The 26,733-nt window shown below is 44.1% G+C and overlaps 1 protein-coding gene across 1 annotated transcript in view; it reads right to left on the bottom strand.

Moving 5' to 3' along the window:
- SVEP1 (sushi, von Willebrand factor type A, EGF and pentraxin domain containing 1) overlaps window positions 1-26,733 on the bottom strand; it is a 148,223-nt gene that overhangs the window by 12,162 nt on the left and 109,328 nt on the right. Inside the window, exons 36-46 of the mRNA XM_064176755.1 lie at window positions 25,778-25,945; window positions 23,296-23,968; window positions 19,109-21,888; window positions 13,747-13,972; window positions 12,531-12,686; window positions 10,591-10,654; window positions 9,723-9,896; window positions 8,592-8,765; window positions 6,596-6,769; window positions 5,033-5,209; window positions 4,011-4,181 (exon numbers count right to left, since the gene is read on the bottom strand). Coding sequence (XP_064032825.1) covers window positions 4,011-4,181; window positions 5,033-5,209; window positions 6,596-6,769; window positions 8,592-8,765; window positions 9,723-9,896; window positions 10,591-10,654; window positions 12,531-12,686; window positions 13,747-13,972; window positions 19,109-21,888; window positions 23,296-23,968; window positions 25,778-25,945 — 4,937 coding nt within the window. The remainder of the gene's footprint in view (window positions 1-4,010; window positions 4,182-5,032; window positions 5,210-6,595; window positions 6,770-8,591; window positions 8,766-9,722; window positions 9,897-10,590; window positions 10,655-12,530; window positions 12,687-13,746; window positions 13,973-19,108; window positions 21,889-23,295; window positions 23,969-25,777; window positions 25,946-26,733) is intronic.

The following is a 26,733-nucleotide window of genomic DNA, read 5'->3' as shown; positions in this document are numbered from 1 at the left end:
ATGAGTTTAGGCTTTGAGTGTTTCAGATCTTGTTCAATGTTAGCATTAAATACAAACAGTGGTTTAGCACACTGAAACAATGTTCAGACCTGAGCTCCACAGTGGAAAAGAATGCAAATCTTCATCTCTTAGAGCCAAACTTCATTCACTTGCAGCCAAGCCACGCCAAGCTGCATGCTACAGCTTGGAGCCTGTTGAAGTGAGGCCAAAGCTTTTGGCCATTTTGTTTTTCAGCCTCGAGAGCTTTCCCATCAAATGTCAGCTGATGATAAGAATGGGAAGAGAATGCAGGCCCTGGCAGGTTCACAAAAGCCACAGTATGCAAACAGGTATTTTGAACAATTTCTGTTATAAAGATATCTATGCCTACACAAACAGCTTATTTCTGGGTGTTGAGTAAAGGAGAATAGTGTGCCACCACACTTCCTTTGTGCAGTGAAAAACAAGGAAACTTGAATAAAAAACCATTTATCCACAGTACTTAATATCCAATGAAGGTGTAATTGGATAAGAGGTAAAAAGTTTGTGAATAAATGATATCCCAGATTAAATTCAAAGCCTATAATCAATCGTCTCTGAAATGTATTTTCTCTCTCTGTCAGTGGGAGAAGATGTAGGCATTTCTTGAGTGACAGAAATCACTTTGGACGGCGGCAGCATCATCCTGTTCAGTGATTCAGGATCTCAGGCACTGACAGGCTTTCTCTGGAGTTACGCCCAGGGTCTGCTTGTGAAATTGAGTGAGTAAGACAGTATCTTTCCTAGGTGTGCACTTGTTCTACATCAATTTAGGCAGGCAGAGACTCTGTGTCTGTAGCTGTGGGAATTATTCTTCACTCAACAAGCGAGACTAGAGAAAGGCTTGGGGCAGGAAGTTAAGCAGGGATCTCATTTTCTTTTTTTGCTATTGTAAAAGCAAACAAGTTCAATGGAGTCCTCATGTGCTGGTAAGAGAACGGGAACCATTAACAGTGACTTCAGTTAGTGGTAACAGATCTCACATCCATGGTAACAATCTTAATCTTTGAGATACTCTCATACCTCTATGCCTGAAAATTTATTTCCACAGGACACAAAAGGCATTACACTGCTGCAAGACAAACCTGGGTAGGAATGGGGAAAAAGTAATTTCTGGTATGTGTTCTCAGCTTTGCTGAAGAGCTTTCCTGTGGCTAAAAGTGAACAATGCCTCAGCTGCCCTCTCATAAGGTTAATTTGTTGACAGGTTATACACTTTTTTTGGTCAGTAGATCCACACCGTTTCCCAGTAAGCAAGATGTGGGCAGAGGGCAAATAGACTACACAGATTTTAGAGCAGCTCAGAGAGAAAAATAACTGGAGTCAGACAAGATGTGTGCATGTGCAGCCTGCTGTGAGTCCTACAGGTGTTTACCATCAGAAGATCCAGGCTAAGACTTCTCACCCCTGAAACTCAGATCAGAATCTGGCCTGCAACCTCTAACCAGAAGTGATTCAGGCAAGTGCAGCTGTGGTGAGAGCTCTTCTGAAGAAGCCAACAAAGTCTGCTTTTTAATTACAATATTCCTGTTAACTAACCTGTTCAACCAGGCCAGAACACTTCCAGCAAGCTTAGGACACATTAATAACAAACTCAGAACCAAAAACATGAAATGCAGGATGAGTCATTACAAAGAGTGCTTTCATGTCACCTCTGATGTAGACCACAAAGGCTTGGGTGGTGTAGGCCTTTTGTTAGGCAAATCTCTCAAATGAATTATAAAGCAGTTTCGAAACATTGTTGTGACATGTGCCATGGCAACACAGGTTGGTCCTCTCAGAACATCTTTTGTCCTTTTTTATTTCCCCTTTTAGGTGAGAAAAGGGAGGGAAATTGTTGTTCCTCTCCCTTAATACACCAAAAGGCAAGTTATTCTGCTTTGTATTCCTGCACCTACACCCTGATCATCTGCCTACCCCATCACTTTGTGGTTTGCAACGATTTTTCCCAATAATTCCTCCTCTGAACAGTCTCAGTACACTCTGGGATGCTGCAAACAAGACATGTTTGACAGTCTGACAGATCATCCCTTCCAGGTTGCTAGTAAACAGTGGCAAGAACCTCTTTTAGCAGAAAAACACAGCCCTTGGCATAAAGTTGGGTTCTCTACAATTAACAGGTACTAAATAAGAATTAAAAAAAAGCAGCTGAGGAATCCAAACTGTTAAAATCTGAGCAGATAATACCCAAGTAACTTTGCTATTGGATTTCAGCATAGGTAGAGTGGCTGTTATGCAGAAATTCCTTGAATCCTGTACCCACCATGGTTTACAAAGAAATTATGGCAAATTTTTCACAAGGGGCACTCTTTGAGAAAGTAAATTTCTAACAGGACTTACAGGTACCTCCTGATATCTGAAGTAACCTAGCTGCTTATTACTGTAAATCAGCTCTGCTTGGCTACTTGACAGGGGATACCACGTGGCAAGAGCAATGCATGGTCACGTAACTGGGAAAAGCTCAGTTTTTAGGAACATCTTCTCTATTTCTGAAATGCTCAGGAGTTACAAACTCACTTCTGTGGCTCTCATCTCCTCAAAATGATCCTACTGATCCACAGTTTTTTTAGGCAAGGCAATAATAATTGTCAGGTACAGAACTTTAACAGAGTGCCTGCTTTCACAGCATAGGGCAATTCAGCTTGTTTGGTTCTTATCTCTCCCAACATTTTGCTGACTGAATTGATATTAAGAAAACGAGGGAAAGTCCCTGACTAGACAGGCTTAGCACAGTACACAATCTGCTGTCTCCAGAAAGCTTCTGATCCAAATAGAAAATTGATGATGAAGGTGGAAGCATTGATGCTTCTGCTCCTCACAAAGGGAGCTGAGACTTACAGGAGGAGAAGCAGACCTGCCAACTTTGATGGTGGCTCTGATACTCCCAGATGAGTATTCCGGCACCTTTCCCCTTCTGTGGGAATTGTTGAGATTAAGGAATGGGTCTGATTGTGACTGGCCACTGATACGCCCTAAGTGTTTTTGGTTTTAATGCTTACATTTACAAATGAAACAGCTAAGGCTAAGTTTCTAGTATGGTTGCTCTTACAGCATCTGAGGTTAAGATTTCAGTGTGCAGCTAACTCACTGTTTTACAGCTAACCTGCAGCAGGCAGCTAGTCAGGCTTGTAATATAGAAATGGCAGTTGGCAAAGCTTCTTTCACAAAAGCTCTGTGACCCTGGAACTCTTCTGCTATACCATATTCTTACTTCAAAGTTACTGTTTAAAGAAGCTTATATCTGTTTTGAACAGCTTAGTTTATCATCTCTTCTACATCTTGCATTTCTTTTCACCATTTTCTGTTCAAAACTTCTTATTCATTTGAATCTTCTGCATGGAAGAGTTAATTCTGTAATTTAAACAAGTGAATTTTTTAGCTCAACAAACCCAGTGTTCTTTTTTTCTGGTATACCAAAAGGGTGAAAAGGCTAGAGTTTGTTATTTTGTTAAAACCATGAATTTTCTGCAACTCTTAGTGTATATTATTTGGTAAAATGTCTCAACCTATACTTAGGTATTTTATCACAAAAAACTTTCAGTAGCTGCCAACCTTTATACACAATGAGAGATCCAGAATTCATGGGATCTATTTTTGTTTTCTGGGAGTGCTTGATCTTTGACTGTGAAAATTTGACTGGCAGTGCTTCTTCTGAAACAGCTCACCATGTCAGAAAGATGACTGATTCTGTCACTTTCTCATAAAATATGCCAGGTGAGAGGATCTTAGGTGTGGGATACAACACTGTAGGAAAAGGAACTGTAAGATTAGCAAGGACTGAAGAGAAAAATTGTGGAAGCCCACTGTGTCACTTGGAAATAAAACAGACACCCCACACTTTAAATGCTCTGGGTGAAACCATGACTGCACTAAAACTAGAAAAAAAGTGATTTTCATTTTTACCTCAGTGTCTTCAGGTGACATCTCCATGTCACCTGAAGACACCACCTATGGCAAGTTAAGATAGGCTTCTGTTCACATAAACCTTTTACCTTTGCAGGTAGGTGGTGTTGTCCATGTTCCATTTTCTAGGCAAATGCTCCGCAGAGGCCCTTCCAGCATGTACCCACTGTAGCAGGAATAGGTGACCATGTCTCCATACTGGTAGAAGCTACCACGGATCAGAGCATTCTCTATGTGAGCTGGTGGGCCGCAAGATATCTCTAAACAAAAGAAAGCACAAAAGAAAGCTGGTGACCTGCAATGTCTACATGACACAGTTTCTAAGCCTGGACACAGCACTTTCTACTAAGGGACCTAGGAAGTGCCAGGAAGACAGCTCTGATGGGAAATCACCGAGTAGGACTTCTTCATGGTGCAGACAACCACAGGGAAAACCTACATGTAAACCCAGTGAGCAGGGAGGTGGCCAGGAACAGCAGTTTCAGGTAATCCATCAATGACTATACCCACCACATGGACCATAAACTTTCAGAGGGTCCCAGTATGAGAGTGGGTTTGTACAGTGAGGTCATGTGAATATCTGAACTAAACCATACTGTTTGCCAAGAACCCAAAAGCACTTGCAGGCAGGCTTACAAAAGCCCTTCTGACAAAAAAGCAGGCAGCACCTCTCTCTACAACCTTTGCCATTCATAGTCTCACAGGAATTGTTCTCAGGATATACGGGGTATCCCAACAGTCAATTCTAGCTCCAGTGCCTGAAAAAAGTAAACTGAAAAGAGGGTGTAGTAGATAGTAGGATGTGAATGCTCTTGGAACAAACAACCTCATAGATGTATTCTGGATCTTTTTAAGAAAAGAACTCTGTTAGAAAGAAGAAACAGCTCTTTTCTAGAGCTTCTTAGACTGCCTTTATGTGCTTGTGTCTCTTGGAGCAACCCACCTATCCAAATGTCAAAAGCAGACAAAAATTCCATTCTTCAATATAACTGTATCTAGGTGGAGAGCTCAGCAGACATGTCTGTGATGCCACACTCCTGTGTGACACAGCCATTGTCACCAGCCCTCTGGAAGTACCAAGTCCCTGCAGAATGCTGGCTTATGTACTTACTCTCACACTTAGCTGTTGCTGGAGTCCAGGTCTCATCAGCATTACAGGTGATCACAGACTGCCCTTTCAATTGGTAGCCTTCCCTGCACCTGATGGATACATTCTGACCAACATAAAAATCCACCTCGGACAGAAGGGCATTTTCTGGGATTATGAAAGGCACTGGACAAGGATTTGCTGTTGAAAGAAAGAGTGTGAGGGAAAAGGAGAAGTGAGGAAAATGAAATAGAAGGAAGAGACCACTTTAGAATAATTTCTACAAATGTCAGAATCAAAATTTTGTGAAAAGCAATACAAATGGATCCTGCACACAAGCCCATTTTGTACTTTGATGTTAAACTGTAAGATTTGGGTCATAAAATAATAATACAAGGTTTGACTTTCTGCTGTCACATACCTCACTACCATACTTTACTGATGCCAGCAGAAGACATACTAAGGATTTAAGTAGAGAATACTCTATTTGTTACTGTGAAACCATTCTCTATTGTTTCTGTTTTCCACAACCTTGCTACAAAAAAGAGCCTGATCTCTCCTACGTTTTTTGTTCTGAGTGGCTGGACCAATATTCAGCAGCAAAATTAGAATTTTTGTGATAATCTGGATGTAAGCTTGCTGATCCACTACTGTTACATGGTCTATTGGTCTCATCATGAAAGTGGAAAAGGTTGGAGTCTGTATACAGCAGAGATGGATGCCAGTTTCCTGGAACCAAAATGTTTCCCTTAACCACTCTAAGACTACAGTAGGTCTTAAGATCAAAGACATGTACAGCAACAAGAAAGGCCATAATGTGTGTCTGTATTCCCAGTGGACATGTGAATAAGGTGCTAGTTCACGGAATTACAGAATAATTTATACAGCCATTAAGCCCAACCTCTTTCTCAAAGCAGGGCCAACTCTAGAGACCTGATCAGCTGAAATTTGAGTATCTCCAAAGATGGAAATTTCACATCCTCCCTGGCTCTCTGTTCCAGTGCTTGACTGCTGTGATAGTGGAAAGTTTCTTCTAATACTTAATTGGAAATTCCTCTGTTGCAATTTACGTCCATTGCATCTCATTCTACCACTGTACACCTCTGAAAAGAGTCTGGCTCTTTTTTCCTTCATGCCTGACCAAAAGTCAGTTGTAGAAAACAATAAACTCTCCCTTTTTCCTCCTTCTCCAAAATTTTCTCTCATCTCCTCCTCATATACCAATTGACTCCACTTTATGCAGCCTTCCAACTACAGGGAGTTGTGCAGAACATATATCACTCTTTTACTGACATAAAATAGTCAGACAAGTCAACATTTTAACATGTGTCAGTAACTGCTCCCTTTGTTCCTCTGTAAAAATGGGATGCATACCACTGAATCTCCAAATGTAGGCCAAACCATTTTTTTTTAACTACAAACAACAAATACTGCTCATGACTACTCCAGTAAAAAATTACAGTGCATTTCCACAGAAGAATTTGCTGCAGAAGTTGCTTTCCTCTACTGTCAGTTTAAATGGAGGGCAATGTAACTTTTATTGCTTACAAACTGAGACTGCTATTTCATTACAAAGCAAACACACACGTTTACAGTGAGGCAAGAGATTACTCCATCTTCCATCTTTTGTGCACTCTGCTACAGGTTCCCCTTCCAAGCTGTATCCTCTCTCACAGGAATATGCTATTGTACTGCCAACTGTGTTGTTTTCATAAATCGCCTTCCCATTCAGCAAGGAAACTGGAACTTTGCATCTGGTCTCTGCAAGGGAAGAGCTCTCATTAATTCAGCTTGATAGTACACCTGGACTTCCAACAATCCTTGAATTATTTACACAAAACCTTTTAAGTAGCAGCCAGAGAGTAATAAATCATGAGGAGCATTAAGAGAAAGTTCAGCAGCCCTGAGAGCAAAATATAGCAAAGCTAGGGGAGGAGCTCCTCCCAGTGATGGAGAAAAGCCACAGCCACGTTTATCAGCTCAGCAAAATGTGTCAGTACTTGGGAGGACAGGACACATTTATGACTTCATACTGAGGTCTTCATGACTTCATACTTTCTTGGCACTTCTGTCCTTTGCTCTTTCCTTTTCACCTGACAAGTAATACCAGATGAGATGCAGGATGGTTTGGCTCAAGATGCCAACACTTAACTAATTGCTTCCTTCACGATTCACAGCGGTATTTCTGAAGGCTGCAGGCAGACAGTCCAAGATGAGTTACCAGTACTACAGAAGAGATTCTGTTCATTTGATTTTCCTAGGTCATCTGTGTAATGGGATGAGTGAAGATTTAAATCATCAGGCTAGAGGGAGAGAGGAGCAGGTGAAGTGGCTGTCTTCAAGCTTGTTCAAGATGGTCTTCTTGACACTTGTTCAGCACTGCTAGTGTGTGACTTTTTGTAGATGCCTGGTTAGGTACTAAAGACCTCCTCTCTTAGGTGGATGCCCCCTATCAACTTTCCAGGTTGCTACTAGAAGGTCTGCAAACCTCTAAGGCACTGCCATGTACACTGATCTGTGTTTTGTACAGTTGCCCAACACTGACAGCATTCTGATCTCCAGCCCTCATGGAGTTTTCATGGCTCTGGTGACAGTAACCTAACACTTGCCTTGAGTGGAAGATCGTTATCTGCCTTATTTCTGAAAAGCTGTCACAGCATGATGGCCTGCTCTGAATCTGTGTGTGAAGCTGGGTGTGGAGACACTAACATGTCAGCTCCACAGTAAGAATGCCAGGAGCACCTATGAAAGCAGGCAGGATGCTGCATCTAGAGTCAAGCTCAGGAGACCTGAGGTATATGCAGCAAGGACAAGAACAGTCTGGAAGGAAGCTTGATGACCAAGAAATGAACTATTGTGTTTCTGAGAGAAAGACAGAAACATGTGAAGCCCAGACTTTGCATATTCAGGGTAAAGAGGCTGAAATGAGGCTGTGATTTAGTAAGCCTCTATATGCTTTGCATTTTGAACAACCACCCAACAAAATTGGGATCTTCAGTTTTTATTGTCTTTTTGTGTTGACAGTCTTGTTTTCACCCACTACTGCCTACAGCCAGTTCTTGCTTGGGATTCTTTCTGCTTTGTGGCACGTGCACCAGGACCTACTGAGGGAAAACCTAAAATCAATTACTTGCAAAATGTCCATGTGAGGAATGTAGAGCTTTAAGCCTGAGCTGCTGAGATTGTCCTTAGGGCCTAAACTTCAGAAAAAGTGTATGAACTTAATACATGATTACAGAAAGCCACTGAGAAAAAAGTCATTTGGCCTTGCAGGTCCATCACCTTCTGTGAGGTGTTTGATTTTCGCAGATAGCAAGTACCCTCATCTTTCATTAAGACTGACAAACTGCAGTTTAAAATCCTGGCACAAATGATGTCTTGTGCTCTTCCTGGCTTGGTAACAGGCAGTGCACCTTGTTTCATTTTTCCTATTTCATTTTTCAGGCACCATTTCTAATAAACATTACAGAATCATTTCCTGGCAGTAGCTCGGTCCCTGCATCATTTGATATTCATGCATAAGGGAGGAGCTTTTTTCTCTTCTAAGACTGGACTGTGCCAGGCCACAAAACTGAACAGTTACCTTCACACAATGGCAATGGCTTACTCCAGCTCCCATTGGCAAGACAAGTGATATTCTGGGGCCCAATAAGATGGTATCCAGCACTGCACACAAAGGTTACATTGCTTCTGTATGTGGTTCCTGTGGAAATGGCCTCTGCTTTTTCTACTGAGGGATGCAGCCCACAAGTAATTCCTAGGAGAGAAGAGAATTATTTTGGTTTTATACACACAATCTGTCTACCTGTTACACAACTTTGACAGCTTTGCTCACACAAGGAATTAATGGGAAGATGGGAAGAAAGAATCTAGAAGTGTTATATGGATAAGGGTTATACAATGTCCTGCTTGCCCTCTCTCCTAGGGTTCAGGTTGCAGACACCTGAAAGAGAATGTGCCCAAATGTGAAGCTATAAGGTATGTTCAGCTATACAGCGTGATCTGGAATATTTATTCTGAGCAGGTCACAGGCTGCATTTGCAGTGTTCTCTGCTCCCTACACAACAAGGTGATCTCAAAGTGTCCCCAACAAAAATGATAGTAGTTAAGGCTATTGTCCCCTGTTCCCATGCTTACTGTGGGCTATCCAGATTAACTGATGAAAAGTGAGAGAGAAAAATACAAGGGGTAGGACTATGACATCACCACAGAAAGATGAGAACTGACACATTGGTAAAGGCTATAAAATCTTGGCGTTTTACTTATAAAACTGTGTGAAGTAAGTCATAAATCCACTTAATCACCTTCTGCTGCAAAGAGAGGCAAGACTGACACCAGGGAACAGAGTCTTGATTTCCAGATATAGAGTAGCCAGGATGTATTAGCCTTGCCATAGCAGAGATGAATCATCCTAGCACATTGTATGCAAGGCCCTACACACCACAGTGCAAAGCAAATCAAGTAGAGCACTCCTCTCTACCGACCGAAGTACAACTATATTGTCGTGTCATTTTAACGTGCCAAAAGGACCTCCCTTTAGATCAGAGAGGAACTGCCAATGAGAACTTCTCTGCTGGCTTTTTCTTTGGCTCCTCCTGTTACAGCTCTCCAGCTGGAGTGGGGAGTCTCGAAGGAAGCCAGCAAAACCACTTTCTCAGTTTATTTCCCAGCTCTCTTGGAAAGCTGCCAGCATGCTGCTCTGCTTGCAACTTACGTGTGCATGAAGGGGTGGAGGGGTTCCACTTCTTGTCAACATGGCAAATCCTTCGGCTTGGTCCCCGTAGCTCAAAGCCAGGGTCACAGCTGTAGAAAACTTCACTGCCAAACAAGAACTCCTCTCCCTGAACAGATCCATTTTCTATCATGTCTGGGGGGCCACATGATACTCCTATACCAAGAAATATTTTTCAATCAGACATAATGCATATGTCTGTCCTGCTCACAGATCCTCCACAGGTTTTGCTGGGAGTAACAGGGAGAGAACATGGTGTTGATCTGGACATTCCCAGACATTTGCTCCTGAGTAGAACAACAGTATCATGCTTGGTGCTTCCAGTTCTGCTAAAAGACAAAATCTATAGCAGCTGTGCTGGCAGGAAGCCTTGAGAAATTCCACTGTTGTCACAGAAAGTCAACAGCTAAAGTTTATGCAAGCATGCAGACAACTCCTACTTCTGCACTGCAGTCAAGTGTGCATCCTACATCTCACAGAATTGAAGTACCTTTGAGGAGTATCCATAGAGTTACAGTTCAGGATGCTAAAGTATCTGTGACTCCTGGCAACTAACATCTTCAGGGGTCTTTAGTAACCCCACATGACACCAAGAGGCACAACTACTTAAACTTGGAAGCACAGTTTTCTTAGCAATAGAGGAATAAGGCAGAAAGGGGTAGTGATTTCCTTCACACTATTCCTGCGCAAACCAGAAACTCTGCAACTCTTCCAGGCTGTTTTCAGTGGTACTTACCAAAACGTTTTAGGCAAATGCAAACAGTTTAGAGACCAAAATGAGCATGAGTGTTTTCTGTTGTGCAAAATCACCCTTGACCAACACTAAGTGACAAACTCAGATGGAACGTACTTCTGCACACCGGCACTGTGCCACTCCAGAGCTTGTTTCCTTGGCAAGTCCGTTCTGCATCACCCTGTGAAACAAAGCAAAATGCTCAAAGAACAATGTTACTTGGTCAGCTCTTCTCTCCCATCACCTCTGGTATCCAGCAAGGCCAAGATGTTTTCCCTCCACATACAACCCATGTAAGGAGAAAGTTAAACGCTACAGCCCATATCTACTACCAGAGTTTAGCGTACAACTCCTTACTTGTAAGTGATGGGCATTGTTTATAAACCAATGCAACCCCAGGGAGAAGGACAAGAGTACTAAGCGGTTGGTCAAAGTTTGTGGGGCCACTTAGTCCTCTTATCCTTCTCCTTGGACTATAACCTTTTTCATCAATTTCACCATTCTTGTTCTCTCCCTATTACTCCAGGACTCATTTACAGAAAATCTATCAAGCATTTTTTCAGTAACAGAACATTCTTGTGGTTTATAAATGCAAGATTTTGATGACACCTAAAACACTCATTCTTTAAATTAACTTACAAACAATATTATTTATGTCCTATGTACAGGCTTTATAGCCAGAATAATAGCCCAGGATTTATTTCTTGTTTGATTCCAAGGCATGGAGAATAACATCCACATTTGTCCCTTGAAGCAATGTACTTTCATTACAAAGCAGAGCCATTGGCAAGAGCAGCTGCTTGCGTGTTGAGTGCCGTACAGCCAACACGTCCAGCGGACTTTGCTTCCCAAAGGGAAACAAAGCAGGGAGACGCAAAGACACTAGGTGGCGAAGCTGGAATACAAAGCTTGGAAGGAAATTTCACTGTACGCAAGCGCCGGCTTTGAAACAGCAATTCTTCCTGTCTAAATGCCAACGCCGGTGACATTACATATATAGCAATGTAATGCAAATTAAATTCATTGTTAACATTTTCTAAACTGCCCGTAGTTTTCATGCTGAGTGACTGGGTTAATTCACATGCACAAAGCAATTGATTTATTATTGCTTTTACAACAGCACAAAGGACGAACAAGCCTGCATTCTGCTTGATACTCACAAAACACAGCACTGAGTCAGCCTCTATCTTGGAGGCTCCTTACCACCTCATGCCTTTGCTCATGACTCTGCCTTACTCTGGGGATGGTGGAGGCCAAGCTATACCTCAGCAACATACTTTATTTTCTGAATTGACTGCAGCTTTTGAAAACAAACTTGATGCAGCTCTGAACTGGATAGTCTCAGGCCTGATAATAGGGCAGCAGTGCTGCTCCAGAGTTCAGGTAGGGTTGAGACCCCAGTGCTCACAACAAAAATAATGGACAGGAAAGAATATTTTTCCCTTCTCTGCCAGGTAATAGAGCTGACATTGAGTGAACTTGAAATCTCCCTGCCATCCTAAACCAAGAGACATCACTTTCACACCACTTAGCAATGTCATAAAACTGAGGGCAGTGGAGTTACCAGGAGCTCTGAGCCCAAAAGGCACAACGCACCAGGCACAATGCACTAGACACAACGCTTGGGGAATCATGAAACTGAAGGAAGAATGCAAGCTAACTCTGGCCAGAGAACCAGTTTGAGAGCAAAATGTGAGAAAATAACTTTTCCATGGCCTATGGTCACAAGCATATACCATGCTGTATTTGCAAAACTCTGAAACAACCTTCTGTTAAAAAAGTAAGACTGAAAGCGATCGGCTGAAAATGTACCTCTGAGTAAGATGCTTTTATTTGCTTCAATCATACTCTTAAGGCACTCAAGGACTACCTCAGACATACCAGGAACATTCCACAGACAATGGCAGATATCCAACTTCTGTGGCAGTTAGGGGTATATATCAGTATGGTCAAGACATTCTACCTTCTCACAGTCATGATGTAAGAACTGAAAATGACACATAAAGATTTTGTAGGAAAAAGTAAAGTAAAATGCTGGAGATTTTGAGCTTGCTTACTTGTAATTCATAGCCAGAATCACATTTATGAAGAACCACATCTCTGTAGTTGTATTTAGTGCCAACCAAAAATCCATGCTCTGGAGTCTCTGGGGTCTCACAGGACACAGGAATGCAGATGTTGTCAGAAAATGGTGGCACCCAAATGCCACTTTCCTGAAAAATAAATGTAATTAAAAGTACAAAGGCACCACTTCATATGTTTAATTCATATCTAAATGAACAAGTTAGGAAAATCGTAGCAGAAGCACCTAGTGGCTATGGGTGTACAGATGTGCTTAATGTAGTATTATCTGTGTAGCAGAAGTAACACATTTAAGCTGCCAACCTAGACTGCAGCTCAGCTTTGGCAAGAATGTTTAGCTTAGTTTTACAAAAGAGAAGGACAAAATGTAAATGGGAAACAGAAGCTTGAAAAAAACCACTGCACTTGTGCAGGGTCACCTAACAGCTCAGGGAACAAATCAGGAGAAAAATTAGTACTACAGCTGCCCGATTCCATATTCCATACTTCTCTCCTGGTCAGATGTCTACCACCATGACTAAGTGCTTCTTCAGCTGCGTTCCCAGGCTCTCCAAGAGAAGTCTGATATCTGAAGAGACACTCATCAAACACACCTACTCCTGCTCCCACAGGTCTTTGAAAGAGCAAATTACGGGGAAAACCTCACCTTATTAAGTGCTGATTCTGCAAAAACACATATGCTCAGCTCTTCTCACACAAATAGCCTACTTACAAGCTTAAGCCAAGGCTGTCCAAAGCTAATGCAACAAAAGGTCACTAGCAGAACTGATGAGGATGTTTGCTGTGTAACACACAGAGGATTAGAGTTTCCACAGCTGCAGAGTGTGCTGCCTGCTTTCTTGAGGAAAAAAGACTCTGCATGCAATTCTCAAAATATATTAGAAATCTTTGATATAATTTTCATCTTAGAAATTATTTATTCCCTGAAATGTGATAAAATAAATGCTCTTACAAAGTACAGCATTATTTTTTGATGAAAGAAGAAATCAGTAATTGCTAGTTCTGAAAATCCATACAAGGGAAACCAGTAGCTGCTCTTACTGGGCAAGAAGGATGCACATTGTATTTTGCAGGACATGCTTTTAATTTTTTTATTGTGTGCAATTAAGGGCCAAAAGCTAATGAGGGCATGAGGAAGCCTCTTCAATTCAACAAAGCCAGCAAAATGAAACAGTGCAATTAACACCATACCTTGCATGTAGATGTGCTTGCTCCCACCAGAGTGTAGCCTTCTACACATGACAAAGTGATGTTTGTGCTCACAGTGAAGTTGTCCCCAAGTACAACGACATGGGTGATATTTCCTGGGAGAGGGCACTTTTTAGGGCAACAGGAAATACTTTGAGGAGACCACTGTCCATCTTCCTGGCAAATGCATGTGTCCACCTCTGTCACCATTGTGTAGCCTTCCAGGCATCTGCAACACAGCATGAAGACCTGACCACAAAGACAGCTGGGGATGAGCTAACCTATAAACTACAAAGTCAGACAGTTAATTTTCAGCATTAGTTGTTCATAAGAACATCTTGGGATTTCTCCACTAAGTCAAAGTAACTCTATAAGGAAGCATTCCCAGACTGAACTTATGCTGTGTCAAGAGCTAAAAGCTTCAGACTTAACCTCCAGCTGCTTCACACTGCTGCAGCACTCTAATGGGAAGTGAGTTGGTGGCTTTAGTATTTGGAAAGTACTGAACACTTCAGTGCACTTCCTACATCGCCCTTCCCTTTGCAAGCAAGAAGCAGCTGCCTTTTTGTTAGGTAAACAGTGTGTTACTGCCAACCAATTCTAAAGATGAGCTCATTTTCTTCCAAGAACAAAATGAGCCTTAGGCTGACCACAGGCCATTTACTTAACCATCTAAGGCTGATTCATTCTGTTCACATTGTGCTTCAACAAAAGCAGTTCACTTGGCTTGGACCAGTGGGTTCACTTAGAATCACACAATCAACCAGGTTGGAAGAGACCTCCAAGATCATCCAGTCCAACCTAGAACCTAACATTATCCAATCAACTAGACCATGGCACTAAGCGCCGCATTCAGTCTTTTCTTGAACACCTCCAAGTGTGGTGACTCCACCACCTCCCTGGGCAGCTCATTCCAATGCCAATCACTCTCTCTGTGAAAAACTTCCTCCGCTGGCACAGCTTGAGATTGTGTCCCCTTGTTCTATTGCTAGTTCTCTGGGAGAAGAGACTGACCTCCACCTGGCTACAGCCTCCCTTCAGGTAGTTGTAGACAGCAATGAGGTCAGCCCTGAACCTCCTCTTCTCCAGGATAAACAATCCTCAGACTCTTCTCATAGGTTGTGTGCTCCAGTCCCCTCCTCAACTTTGTTGCCTTTCTCTGGACATGTTCCAGTACCTCAACATCTGTCATGAATTGAGGACCCCAGAACTGGACACAGGACTCAAGATGGCCTGACCAGTGCTGAGTACAGGGGCAGAATAACCTCTCTTGTCCTACTGGCCACACTGTTCCTGATACAGGCCAGGATGCCATTGGCTCTCCTGGCCACCTGGGCACACTGCTGGCTCATCTTCAGCTACTATCTACCAGTGCCCCCAGGTCCCTTTCTTCCTGGCTGCTTGTCACAGGTTGATAATTATAGGCTCAAAAAATCTCCTGGGGACTAGAAGATTGTTATTCAATCCCATAATTCTGCTATCTCTTTATAAACTCACAAGACCAGCTCGTTCTCCTTTCCTCCTCCAGCCCTGTGTCTGGCAGGAGGCACTTCATCGGGAAGAACATGTAAGCAGTAGGCCTGTTTTGGGGCCTCCAGAGGCTTGTTTAGGCCTCTTGGGTGGCGAAGGCATTGGGGCGGAGGGGGGAAAGGATTGGTGCACTGAGGTGTATTAGTTTGTGGGCTGGGGGAAAACTCAAAGGGGTTTGCCAGGGATGTGGTAATTGCTTTGTAATGTCTATCTCTGTATTTCTCTCTAAATGAAATTCTGTGTTTTTCCTCCAATTTCATTTGAGAGCTTAACTTTTGTTGGCTGTCTTTAAAACCATGACAGAATAACCGGCGGCCCGTGCGGGGATCGAGGTGGTTGCCGGTTTGCATCGCTTGAATTGGAGAAATGAGAGAATTAAAGCTTAGGGAAAATGGTGTCTCTTAGCGAAGTCGGCATGAGAACTGGAAGGCTTGGAGAAGTGAGCCGCTCCCCTCTTGGGGTGGCGGAGGGGGTAGAAGCAAGCGGTAAAAAGCGAGTTGAAAGGTCTGAGGCGGTTGAAGGTGATACGGGACCCCCGCCCCTGCAGAGGACATGGCTCAAGCTGCCTCAGAGCACGGTGCCGAGCGGGGCGAGCTGGAGGCGTGGGGTACAGCGGAGCTGGCAAACCCCTGATCGGAACCCGTGGGCTGTGGAAACGCAGGCGGCTACGGCCGCGCCAGCAGCCTCCCCTGGTCCGGGCAGCGTTTCAAAGATGGCACCACACGGAAGCAGCAGGCTCCTTGAGGGGCTGACTGCCGCGGCAGCCGCGCTCCTGCTGGGCGCAGCCACTCCCAATTCAGCGCATGAGCTGGCGGCTCCAGAAGAAACGGCCGAACCTCCGTGCCCCTCTAGTCCCAGCAGAGGCAGCGTGGACCGGCAGGCTTTGGCTGCAAACGGCGAGCCTGCATTTGGAATGCGTCCTGCCGGGGATTCCCCTGCCCCGCTGCGAGTCAGCCTGAACTTTACAGTGGCGGAACTGGCGGCACCGAGCATGGGAGGAGGGGGTTTGCCCTCCCTTCCTGCGCACTCCTGCCAGTTCCGCACGGGGTAGCGAGCCAGGACTAGAGACAAAGGGCAGTGTGTCCCCATGTATCCCTGCTGAGCTTCCAGCAGTGACAGAAGCAGCGGCGGCTGTCCGGCAGCTGAGCTCAAGCGGCAGGGCGAACTGCGAGGGTGCCCTGACGGTAGCGCCTCCTCTGGCCGGTGAGGCAGCGGTGGGGATGGACACTGCTGGTCAGGCAGCGGTTCCTGTGAATGGAACTGATCTCCAAGTAGTTTTCTTCCCTATTCTGCCACCTCCTTCTCGTCCACCACCAGATCCTCCTCCTTTTCAGTTCTCTGTGGAGAAGGTGGAGGGAGAGGTGCTGGGAAAGGTTAAACAAAATTCCAAACAATTCTGATTAGATTGGAGAAGGAAGATAAGGGCATGGACTGGTGGTGTGGTGTGTTCACTTCTGATTGTGCAGCTAGAGGGGAGGAACTGCAGGATGGAGCCCTCAGGGGTGGTGGATGGCCTGGTACAAGCAACAAGTGGAAGCATGGGACTTTTATAGATACTGGAACTCACCTGTGATGAAGGGATCTTCACTCCTGCATGCGTGAGAAGCAAACTGGAGCAACAGCTTGAAGAGAGGAAGTGAACTGGACTTAGTTGCCCCACCTGACTGCCCCAGGGCTGGAGACACACCATTTGAGACGACTATGGACTGAGCCAGATTGTGCCAAGGACTCTGGGAGAATCTGCACTGAGTAACTGAGACTTTGCAGTGGGTGGTTGCTTGGATGCACGGACTGCAAAGAGTTGAGTGAGAATAGACTGGGACTGTCTGTTACTTGATGTTGAGTGCTGTTGAGCACAATGCAGATGGAAATAGAGTTCCTTTGTTTGTGAAAAGGATTTGTTGGAAAAAAATGTATGGGTGTTTTCTGCCTTTGGGTGGGGATACAACCTGTCCAAGGGGTGGTTATTTCCTAGTGGGGCAAGTCCAGGACACGTATGTTGAGCAATGCAGGAGGGTGACAAGATCAAGCGTGTTCTACAAAGGAGTTTTGATTGGGACTGAGACAGTTCTAGTTTAAAGTATGTACAATTTGTTACTGAGTTTCTTTCAGATAGTGGATGTCATCTGAGAAGTCCCACTCGATGAGAAGAGTTGTGTCCAGGATCTGAGCGACAGATGGGTTTGAAGAAAAGTGGAATGATGCAGGATTTGGATGGCACTGTTCACTATATAGAGAGTCTGTGTCTAGTTAGATGAGCAGTGTGATGAGGAGGAATGATGGGATTGAATATAGGGGTGGAATGTCCCAGGTTGAGAATTACAGGGTTAAAAAATCTCCTGGGGACTAGAAGATTGTTATTCAATCCCATAATTCTGCTATCTCTTTATAAACTCACAAGACCAGCTCGTTCTCCTTTCTTCTTCCTGCCCTGTGTCTGGCGGGAGCCAATTTCTTGGGAAGAACATGTAAGCAGTAGGCCTGTTTGGGGCCTCCAGAGGCTTGTTTAGGCCTCTTGGATGGTGGAGGCATTGGGGGGGAGGGGGAGAGGATTGGTGCACTGGGGAGTATTAGATTTAGCTTTTGGGTTGGGGGAAAACTCAAAGGGGTTCGTCAGGGAGGTGGTATTTGCTTTGTAAAGTCTATCTCTATTTCTCTCTAAATATAATTCTGTATTTTTTTCTCTATTTTCATTTGAGAGCTTAATTCCTGTCGGCTGTCTTTAAAAACCACAACACTGCTCTCCATCCAATCTGTCCTCAGCCTGTAGTGCTGCCTGGGGTTGTTGTGGCCAAAGTGTAGAAACCTGCACTTAGCCTTGTTAAGCCTCATCCCGTTGGCCTCTGCCCATCCATCCAACCTATGAAGGTCCTTCTGCAAGGCTCTCCTACCCTCCAACAGATCAACACCTGCTCCTAACTTGGTGTCATCTGCAAACTTACTGATGCTAGACTCAATCCCATGGTCCAGGCCATCAATATACTGAACAGGACTGGGCCCAGCACTGTCCCATGGGGCACACCACTAGTGATTGGCTGCCAACTGGATGTGGCACCATTCACCACCACTCTCTGGGCCTGGCCCTCCAGCCAGTTCTTGACCCATGTCAGAGTGAATCTGTCCAAGCCATGAGCTGCCATCTTGGCTAGGAGCTTGTTGTGGCAGACGGTGTAAGGGGCAGACACAAGCATCCTCTTTGCCATGTTAAACAAGCATGGAAATGACTGATATTGTTAAATTTGTCCATAACATCTCCCAGTTATGTATCATACCACCATAAAAAAGTCTTGCCTTGGAGAAATAGATCTGCAGTGTGCGCACTTCAAGAAGTTAACAAAACTCCCTTTCTCTCATACCTGAATAAAGAGCAACTTTACATCAGCAACATTGACTAACAGTGCACTGTTGCAGTACAGGAGACGGGATAAGAGGGAAATCAACCTTTCAGTATTACAAGAGGAATCTAAAGCAAGAGGAAAACATACATGGGGTGCCAAAAAGGGAGAAAAAAAATGCACAGCCTGATGAATATTGTTGCCACCTTCTAAGAAAACATGAATGGCCAGAGCAGTGTTTCAGAGGAGGAGAATAATGCAAACTAAAGGCAGTAGAGGAGTGCAGCCCAAAAGGCTGAAATACCTTACTGGAGTTTTGACAGCTGTTCACAGAATATAATGTATGGGTGAATGGGAACATGTGCTTTGTCAGTCTAAGTGATAGAGCACAACCCTTCTTTCAGGTCTTTTAAAAACATGCACTAAATGAGGGTGCATAAACTTTCCCTCTTCATTCCCTCAGAGATTTTATGGAAACAGAATGGCAGCAGTACTCCTACCTGTACTGAACCTTGCTCCCGTAGGTGTAAGTGCTTCCAAGAACCTCTGCATTTGGGACAGAAGGTGGTGGGCCACAGCTTAACAGCTCACAGCGTGGGTATGGCTTTTTCCAGACACCATTCTCCATACAAGTCAGTTCTGAGGTTCCTTGCATGACAAAACCAGTCAAGCAGGTATAGATGATGGAATTCTCATCTGCAGAGCTGCTCCCATTGATGACTGTGTTGGGGATGATGGGTGGAGAGCCACAGGAAATCTGCCCACAGCGAGGAAACCCAGAACTCCACTTGCCAGCCGCCTCACAGGTGACTTCAGATGGCCCTAGCAGCTTGAAGCCTTCTAGGCACTGAAACTGGGCACTTTTCCCACAGATGAAATCTGAACCAAGAACGACCCCATTCTGAATTTGTGGCGTAGGGCACAGACAAGGGAGGCAAGATGGAAGGCTTCCACTCCAGGAGCCATTGGACAAGCACTGCCGTAAAGAACTGCCATGCAGCTCATAGCCAGGGAAGCACACATACTGGGCAAAGTCCCCATAGGTAAAGCCTGAGCCGTTCAGAAAGCCATGGGAGATGTCTTCAGGAGGTCCACAAACAACCAGCTCACAGTGCGGAGCTTCTGAATCCCAGGTACCATCACTCTGACAGGTACGAGTAGATGTCCCTTGCAGACTATACCCTTCATCACAGTGATAGTGCACTTGCTTCTTAAAGCCAAAGTCTGAGCCACTTGTTCTCCCATTGGAAAGAGGTAATGGCACCTGGCAGGTCACAGCTTTACAAACTGGAGCAGTCCCACTCCAGCTTCCATTTTCAAGGCAGACTCTGCTTCTGTCCCCATCTAACAGGAAGCCTTCATTGCAGCTGTACTCTGTATATCTCTGGAATGTGTATTCCTCTCCAGTCACCTGACCATTCTCCAAAACTGGTGGTGGGCCACAGGAAACAGGAATGCAAATTGGTTCACTGCCATCCCATTTCTGGTTCTCTTGGCATCTCCTTTCTGCGGGGCCGTTTAACTGGTACCCGGGACCACAGTCGTAGTAGACAACACTCCCATACGTGTAGTTTTCCCCTCTTATGTTCCCGTTCATAAGCTGGGTGGGTGAGTTGCATGTTACTGCTTTGCAGTACGGAGCTGTGTTACTCCACTGCCGACTTGGCAAGCAGAGCCGTGTGTCGGAGCCCACGAGAGTGAAGCCTGGCTTGCAGGTGTACTGCACTGCACTGCCCAGGGTGTTCTCAGTGAAATGCAAAAAGCCGTTCTCTGGGGGTGACAGCGAGGTGCACTGTATTGAAACACAGGCAGGGGCAGTGCCATTCCAAGCACCATCTTCTTGGCAAGCTAGAACAGGGTTTCCCAGCAGTTCGTAGCCAGAGTAACATGTGTATAAAATAACTGTTCCAAATAAGAAAGTGGTGAGCTGCATTGCACTGTCCTCCTTCAAGGAAGCTTTGAAGTCTTTCAAACTGTCAGCCAGTAACACATGTGAAAGGGAAGGACTCCCTGTAACACTGCCCTGATCAGAACGTCTTTCTCCATGCCTCACCTGAACATACTCCCCAAAGTCAATGTGAGGAGGCAGGCCACAATCTGCTGGGAGGCAGGTTGGTGTGGAGCTAGACCAGCCTGATTCTTCACAGGTCTGCATGGCAAGGCCAGACAGCTGGAAGCCTGGCACACAACTGTAAATAACCATGGCCCCATAGCTATAATCTGCACCCTCCACAAAGCCATTCTCGATGGGCTGAGGGGGTTGGCAGTTTATGGCTTTGCAAGAGGGAACTTCTGTATTCCACTCCCCTGTCTCTAGGCATCTCAGTATTTCCTCTCCTTGAAGCTGGAAACCTCTGTCACAGGAATACCTAACAGTCTGCCCATAATGGAAGTTTGTGAATGAGTATTTGCCATTAAGGATCTTCTTAGGCTTTGGGCACTGAATAGGTTTGCAAGCTGGCCTTCCTCCAAGCCACTGGCCATCTTCTCCACAGAGGATGGTAGTGTTCCCCACTAGTTCAAAGCCTGGCTTACAAGTATAGAGGGCTGTGCTAAGGAAGGTGAGGCCTTGCACATCAACTATGCCATTCTGTATTTCTTCTGGTTGGGGGCACTCCACAGGAATACATTCTGGCAGAGGCAAGCTCCATGAGCCATTGGCCATACATCTGATGACTGACTCACCCTTCAGTAAAAATCCATCCACGCAGATGTATTTCACAGTGCTACCAAAATGAAGAGTGGAAATCACTGGGTCACCAAAGGGGATGTATGGAGCTGCAGGACACTGCACAACCTTGCAGAAGGGGAAGGAATCATTCCACTGTTGGGAAGGCAAGCATTTCAGTACAGAGGAGCCATGCAAAACATAACCTTCCTTGCAGGAGAACTGCACAACACCAACCTGGTAAGCCACTTCCCTCAAAACCAGCTGGTTTTCTGCCAAAGGTGGTTCTGGACATTTTGTTGGCACACACTTTGGGCTTTGCTTTTTGCTCCATTTCCCAGATTTCTGACATGTCCAAGAAACATCTCCAATCAGTTCATAGCCTTCATTACAGAAAAACTCAACTTTGGAGCCCATATCAAAAATTTCTCCCTTGGAGTATCCATGCTGGATGGGTGGTGGTTTTCCACAGCTGAGGGGAACACAGTGAGGAGGTGATTCACTGTACCACTGCCGATTGGCCTGGCAGACAAACACCGAGCTCCCAACCATCTGGTAGCCAGATTCACACTGATAATTTGCACGATTCTCAAAGAAGCGTCCAGTTGTTTCCTGGAAAACAGTTAAGATGGGGACATGTCTGAAATGAATGGCATGGCTGAGAAAAACAGAAGACCGATTTAAGTTCTTGTGTTGTCTTGCTTCAGTTCCTGTCCAAAACCCAGTAAAGACTGTTTGCAAAGGAATGCATGCAGGCAACTGACAGAGAATGTCATGCCTCAAATTCTATACGCTGCTGTCAGGAAGTCTGACTGCACCATCAAAGGAAAACATGACAAGGCTTAAAAAGTAAAAGCCAGAAAATATTTCCTCCACTTTTCCCCCTCCTGACCCAAGATGCCCAAATATATGTAGGCAGAAAGACAGCATAGAAGTGTGTCAGGAGAAGCTGGTGTAAAATGGTCTACTGTTACAATTCTTTAGTTTACAGGCATATTCAAGGCTGGAGCCCTCAGATAACACTACTGCTAGGAGACATTTATAGGTGCCATATACACAGATGCAGGGTCTTGAGGAGGCAGATGAGGAGCAAAGTTGCAGGCTAAGCTCTGACTGAGGTATTTAAAAGCATCTATAACTGGAAGGAATATCTGGAGGAGTGATCCTACCTAAGGAAGGCAACACATATTTGTTATGCAGTCTGTGTGGGAGGCTGAACAAATATTGTTGCTGGGAGTCCATGCAGGAACTGGAATGCAACCCCCTCCTTCCTCTCCCCCCTTCCCTGCCCCTCCTCATTTTTTGGCAAATGCAGATGGTCTGGTGGCTAGATTGAAGGAAGGAAGTGTGGGTGTTCATAATGAAAATGTTTTAAAGATTCAAAGTTAAATCTTTATAATAGTTCTGTTGATCTTCCTTACCACAATATTACTCAAGTGCATTAAATCACAACAAGGGTTAAGTCATTTGACAGATTTGTAAATCTGTAAAATTTACAGAGCTGCCATGAAGAGATGTTAAACTTCAGGTATTGGTGCAGTGCTATTTGATACAGAAAGGCAAGTTCTGACTTCAGTAAAGCTATGTGTTTGCATCAAAAGGAGTGAAATCATCCCAAGGTGATTTACTTATCTATGGCAAACCAGATTTTTTTTTTACCATCACAGTAAAAAGAACTGGCAACAGAACTTCAAATGTCTCCAGATGGCATTGGAAAGCCCCCATGGACCAAACAAATGAAAAGACATTAAAGAAATCAATTGATTGTCATATGGCACCTTGAGTCTCCTAACTGAAAACCCAGTTAATAATAGGAAATCCTATGGAAGTGTTCATGGTTTTCAGACATGAATTTGCTGCAGATCCACTCATTTTCCCTTTGCTTATTCCACCCAGTGATGTGCTTCCTTAATTTTAACAGGAAAGCAAATCAGAAGAAAGAAAACCCCAACGGCTGCATTTGTGAAGAAATACTCAGTTTGTTATGGTAGCAGGCAGATGAGAAACCTCATTCTGTACCTTAAGAAAGCCGTTCTCAAGCTGTGGTGGTTCTCCACAGGACACTGGATGGCATGTGGGCAAACTGCCACTCCAGTTTCCAGTGGCCTCACAGGTCCGCTTCTTCTCTCCCTTGATGTAGAACCCCTTGTTGCAGCTGTAGGCCACCACTGCTCCAAAGCTGTAGTTGGCCCCACTGATATAGCCATTGCTGATGTAGGGAGGCTCTCCACAGCGAACGGGGATGCACTGGATGGTCAACGGAGAAGGATTCCACTGACCCCCTCGAAGGCACTCGATCTTGGCTGAAGTGTTCAGAACAAAGCCTTCCATGCACTTGAAGCTCACAACGGAGCCAGCTGCAAATCTGGCTTTACTAATGGACTCCAGGATGCTGTATGAAACGGTGGATGGCTTCTCACAGAAATCCGCTATGCAGTGGGGCATCTCCCTGCCCTCTGGAGGCACCCACTTCCCTTCTGCATTGCAAAGCAGCTGAGAGTTATCAGCTAGGCTGTAGCCATCTGAGCAGAAATAATATGCTATATCACCAAAGAGGCGGTGGCTACTCTCTGGTGATGCATTCTCCACATGGGGTGGCTCATCACAGGATACTGCCAGGCATTGCTGATTGCTCACACTCCACTCACCACTAGCCAAGCACTCTATGGTTGCAGGGCCAACTAATGTGTAACTGTGGATAAAGAAACCACATAAGAAGTCAAAAAGACAAGCATGGTCAGATGCTACCTACATTTTTTCTGAAGACCCTGCAGTATAAGCTTGCTTGATAGCACCCCAGTACGAAAGCTGTTATCAAACTCAAAAGAAATCCTAAAGCCTACATGTCCACAGGTGAGATACCACAATGAAGAATATCCTAGCACAGCTTGTGTGTGTTGCTACATACTTCTCTGCTCACCTGGTTACCAATCCTGAACTTCTAATTTGGTGGAAACAACTACAACAAACCTAGCATTGTGATTCAACAGGACATAACATTTTCAAAGAAATGATCCCCTCAAGAAATTCCTCCTTTTTAGCAGAACTGAATGGTGAAGAAATAGACAGAAAGCTATTGGGTTTTTGGGTTTCTGTATCAATCCCCTTACTGATAGAGAAACTCCTTAACTAGTTACCGAGAGATGCTCTTGCCAATAATGTACAGTGGCAATCTGTAACAGATTCTTCATAAAAAAATGTTATAAAAGCCATTAAAAAATAAATAATGCTGAGTAGAAAAATAAAAGCATCTTTAACAATTAAATCCTTCCACATGATTACTGTTAGTGTAGTTGTACTTCTCTAATGTGTTTCTGGGATACAGCAACAAGCATTACTCTGTGCTGCTCATCTCACTTGAAACCCTGCTGATTCATAATGCAACAGTACAGTCACAGAACCTGTGACAATCTTCTTCTTCTGTTTTGAAATCTCTCTGGTATGCTTTCACAGAAAACAAAGGAAGAGTTAACTACTGCAGAGTTTCCAGTGAGTCTTTACAGTTGTAGGCTGTACAGATATTGATGGCAACATCTGTAAAAGTGTTTCCTCTTTGCAAGATTCGTTTCCAAAGCTTCATGACTAGACTCCAGAGAAATTGCCTGTTAAGTCCCAATGTTTAATATGACCCACTCTATTCATTGTCACAGACAGCTGTGACCCTCTTTAAATGCTGCTGTCTTGTCTAATTTAAAATGCTTGCACAGAAAAGAGAAGCAGTTTTTTAATTCACAATACAGTAAAAAAGCTACATTAAGGATACTTTGCTTCAACTATGTTTCAAATCACACTGCAAATCCAGTTGATATGGAAAAATGCTGGCTTATCACTCTACAATTTTACATCAAGAAGGAGCAGAAAATCCTCAAGTCCCTTAGGGGCTAACTGGGCAAAAGCTCTGAACCCTTGCTCTGCTTTTTGGAAAGACCAGTTTCAAGAAGTTCACTGGAACCACTCACAGGCTGCAAAGAGAAGCATGTGCAAAAGTATTTTCAGGATCAGCGTTACATTCATGTTCAAGATCATCAGAAAGAACCTTCACCTTTGATGAAATATGATCTGCTAAGGTCATTACACTGAGTAGGTGAAAGCCAAAGAAAAATAATGAATCTCAATGATGGAGCAGTCAGAGTTTTAAAGAGGCAGAATTTAGAACACCAGAACAGACAGTTCTCAAAACACCCTAAACAGATTTCTTACAGCCTACACAGACATAGGAAATTGTTTATGATCGGGGTCTTGAGTTTACCACAGAAGTACCAGTTCTGCAGTAATTCCAAGGAACAGGGCTTCCTACTGAATTGGTCTATCATTCCCCATTTAATAAATGCCTATGCATCCTGCACTAACTTGATAGCCCACAAAACAATTCTCCATCACACTTAATGTCCAGACAATCATGAGAAAAACAGTAAAAAATAACTAGTGTGCAGTTACTTGTGAAGCAGTGCACCAGTTTTACTCATCCTGGCTATCAGTCCAGCAGTGCTGTTCTACATACCCTTTTTTACATGTGTAAGAGACCGTGTTTCCAAAAGTAAAGTTATTTCCATCAACAACAGCATCTTTGATGGCAGGAGGGGATCCACAAGAGACAATATTGCAAGTTGGAGGTGTGCTGTTCCAGTTCCCTGAAGATGCACAGACAAGCACAGAAGGCCCCTGAAGGCTAAGACACAAAGATTGTTATTAAAACAGTCAACTCAGTCCAGTGGAGAAGCAGAGATGGAAAGAGGTGCTCTGTTTCTCACTGTGGTGGGTTTAGGAAATCACCCCCCAAACTTAAAATTACCAGATCAGTTCAGATGCCTTGGAAATAAGATACAGCTATATTTTACAACAAACCTGAATTTACAAGCATATATACAAGATATATTTACATGTATTGACAATTATATACATTTTATAAGTAATCTAGAAATCAACTCTTTCCCCTGCCACCAGGAAAAAGAAAAAGCCCAGAAGAGGCCAACACCACCTTCTTCTCTCTCTCCAGATAGAAAACAACCAGCAAAGCTGGTTATCTGGAAGAGGTTAGTGCAGGAGATAGAGAGCCAGCACTCAAAAGCCAAGAGAAGGAAATTGTTGATACATTGGCTCTTTTGTACTAATTAGCAAACCAATGAATGTGTGGTAGTTTAAGGCTTATTGGAATATTCTAATAAGATAAACTGTTACTTTCCTGAAAGCTCAATAGAGAATCTAAATGAGCAGGGCACTGGTTGTGAAAGAATAACAATGATAAAGTCTGTATCATTCATTGGTTTGCTAAGAGGTGCAAAAAGCCAAGGTCTAAACAATTTTATTGTCTTGGCTCTTGGGAAGTGGATGCTCCCTCACTTCTCTAACTCCTTCACCAACCAGGTAACAGTGAGATTCGCTGGTTGTTTTCTATCTGAGGACAGAGAGGGTGGCCTTGGCCTTCTCTGGGCTTTCTTTGTCTCAGGGGGAAGACTG

Source organism: Pogoniulus pusillus, chromosome Z (genome assembly GCF_015220805.1).
Source record: "Pogoniulus pusillus isolate bPogPus1 chromosome Z, bPogPus1.pri, whole genome shotgun sequence".
Lineage (NCBI taxonomy): Eukaryota > Metazoa > Chordata > Aves > Piciformes > Lybiidae > Pogoniulus > Pogoniulus pusillus.
This window is presented reverse-complemented; position numbering and strand designations above follow the sequence as displayed.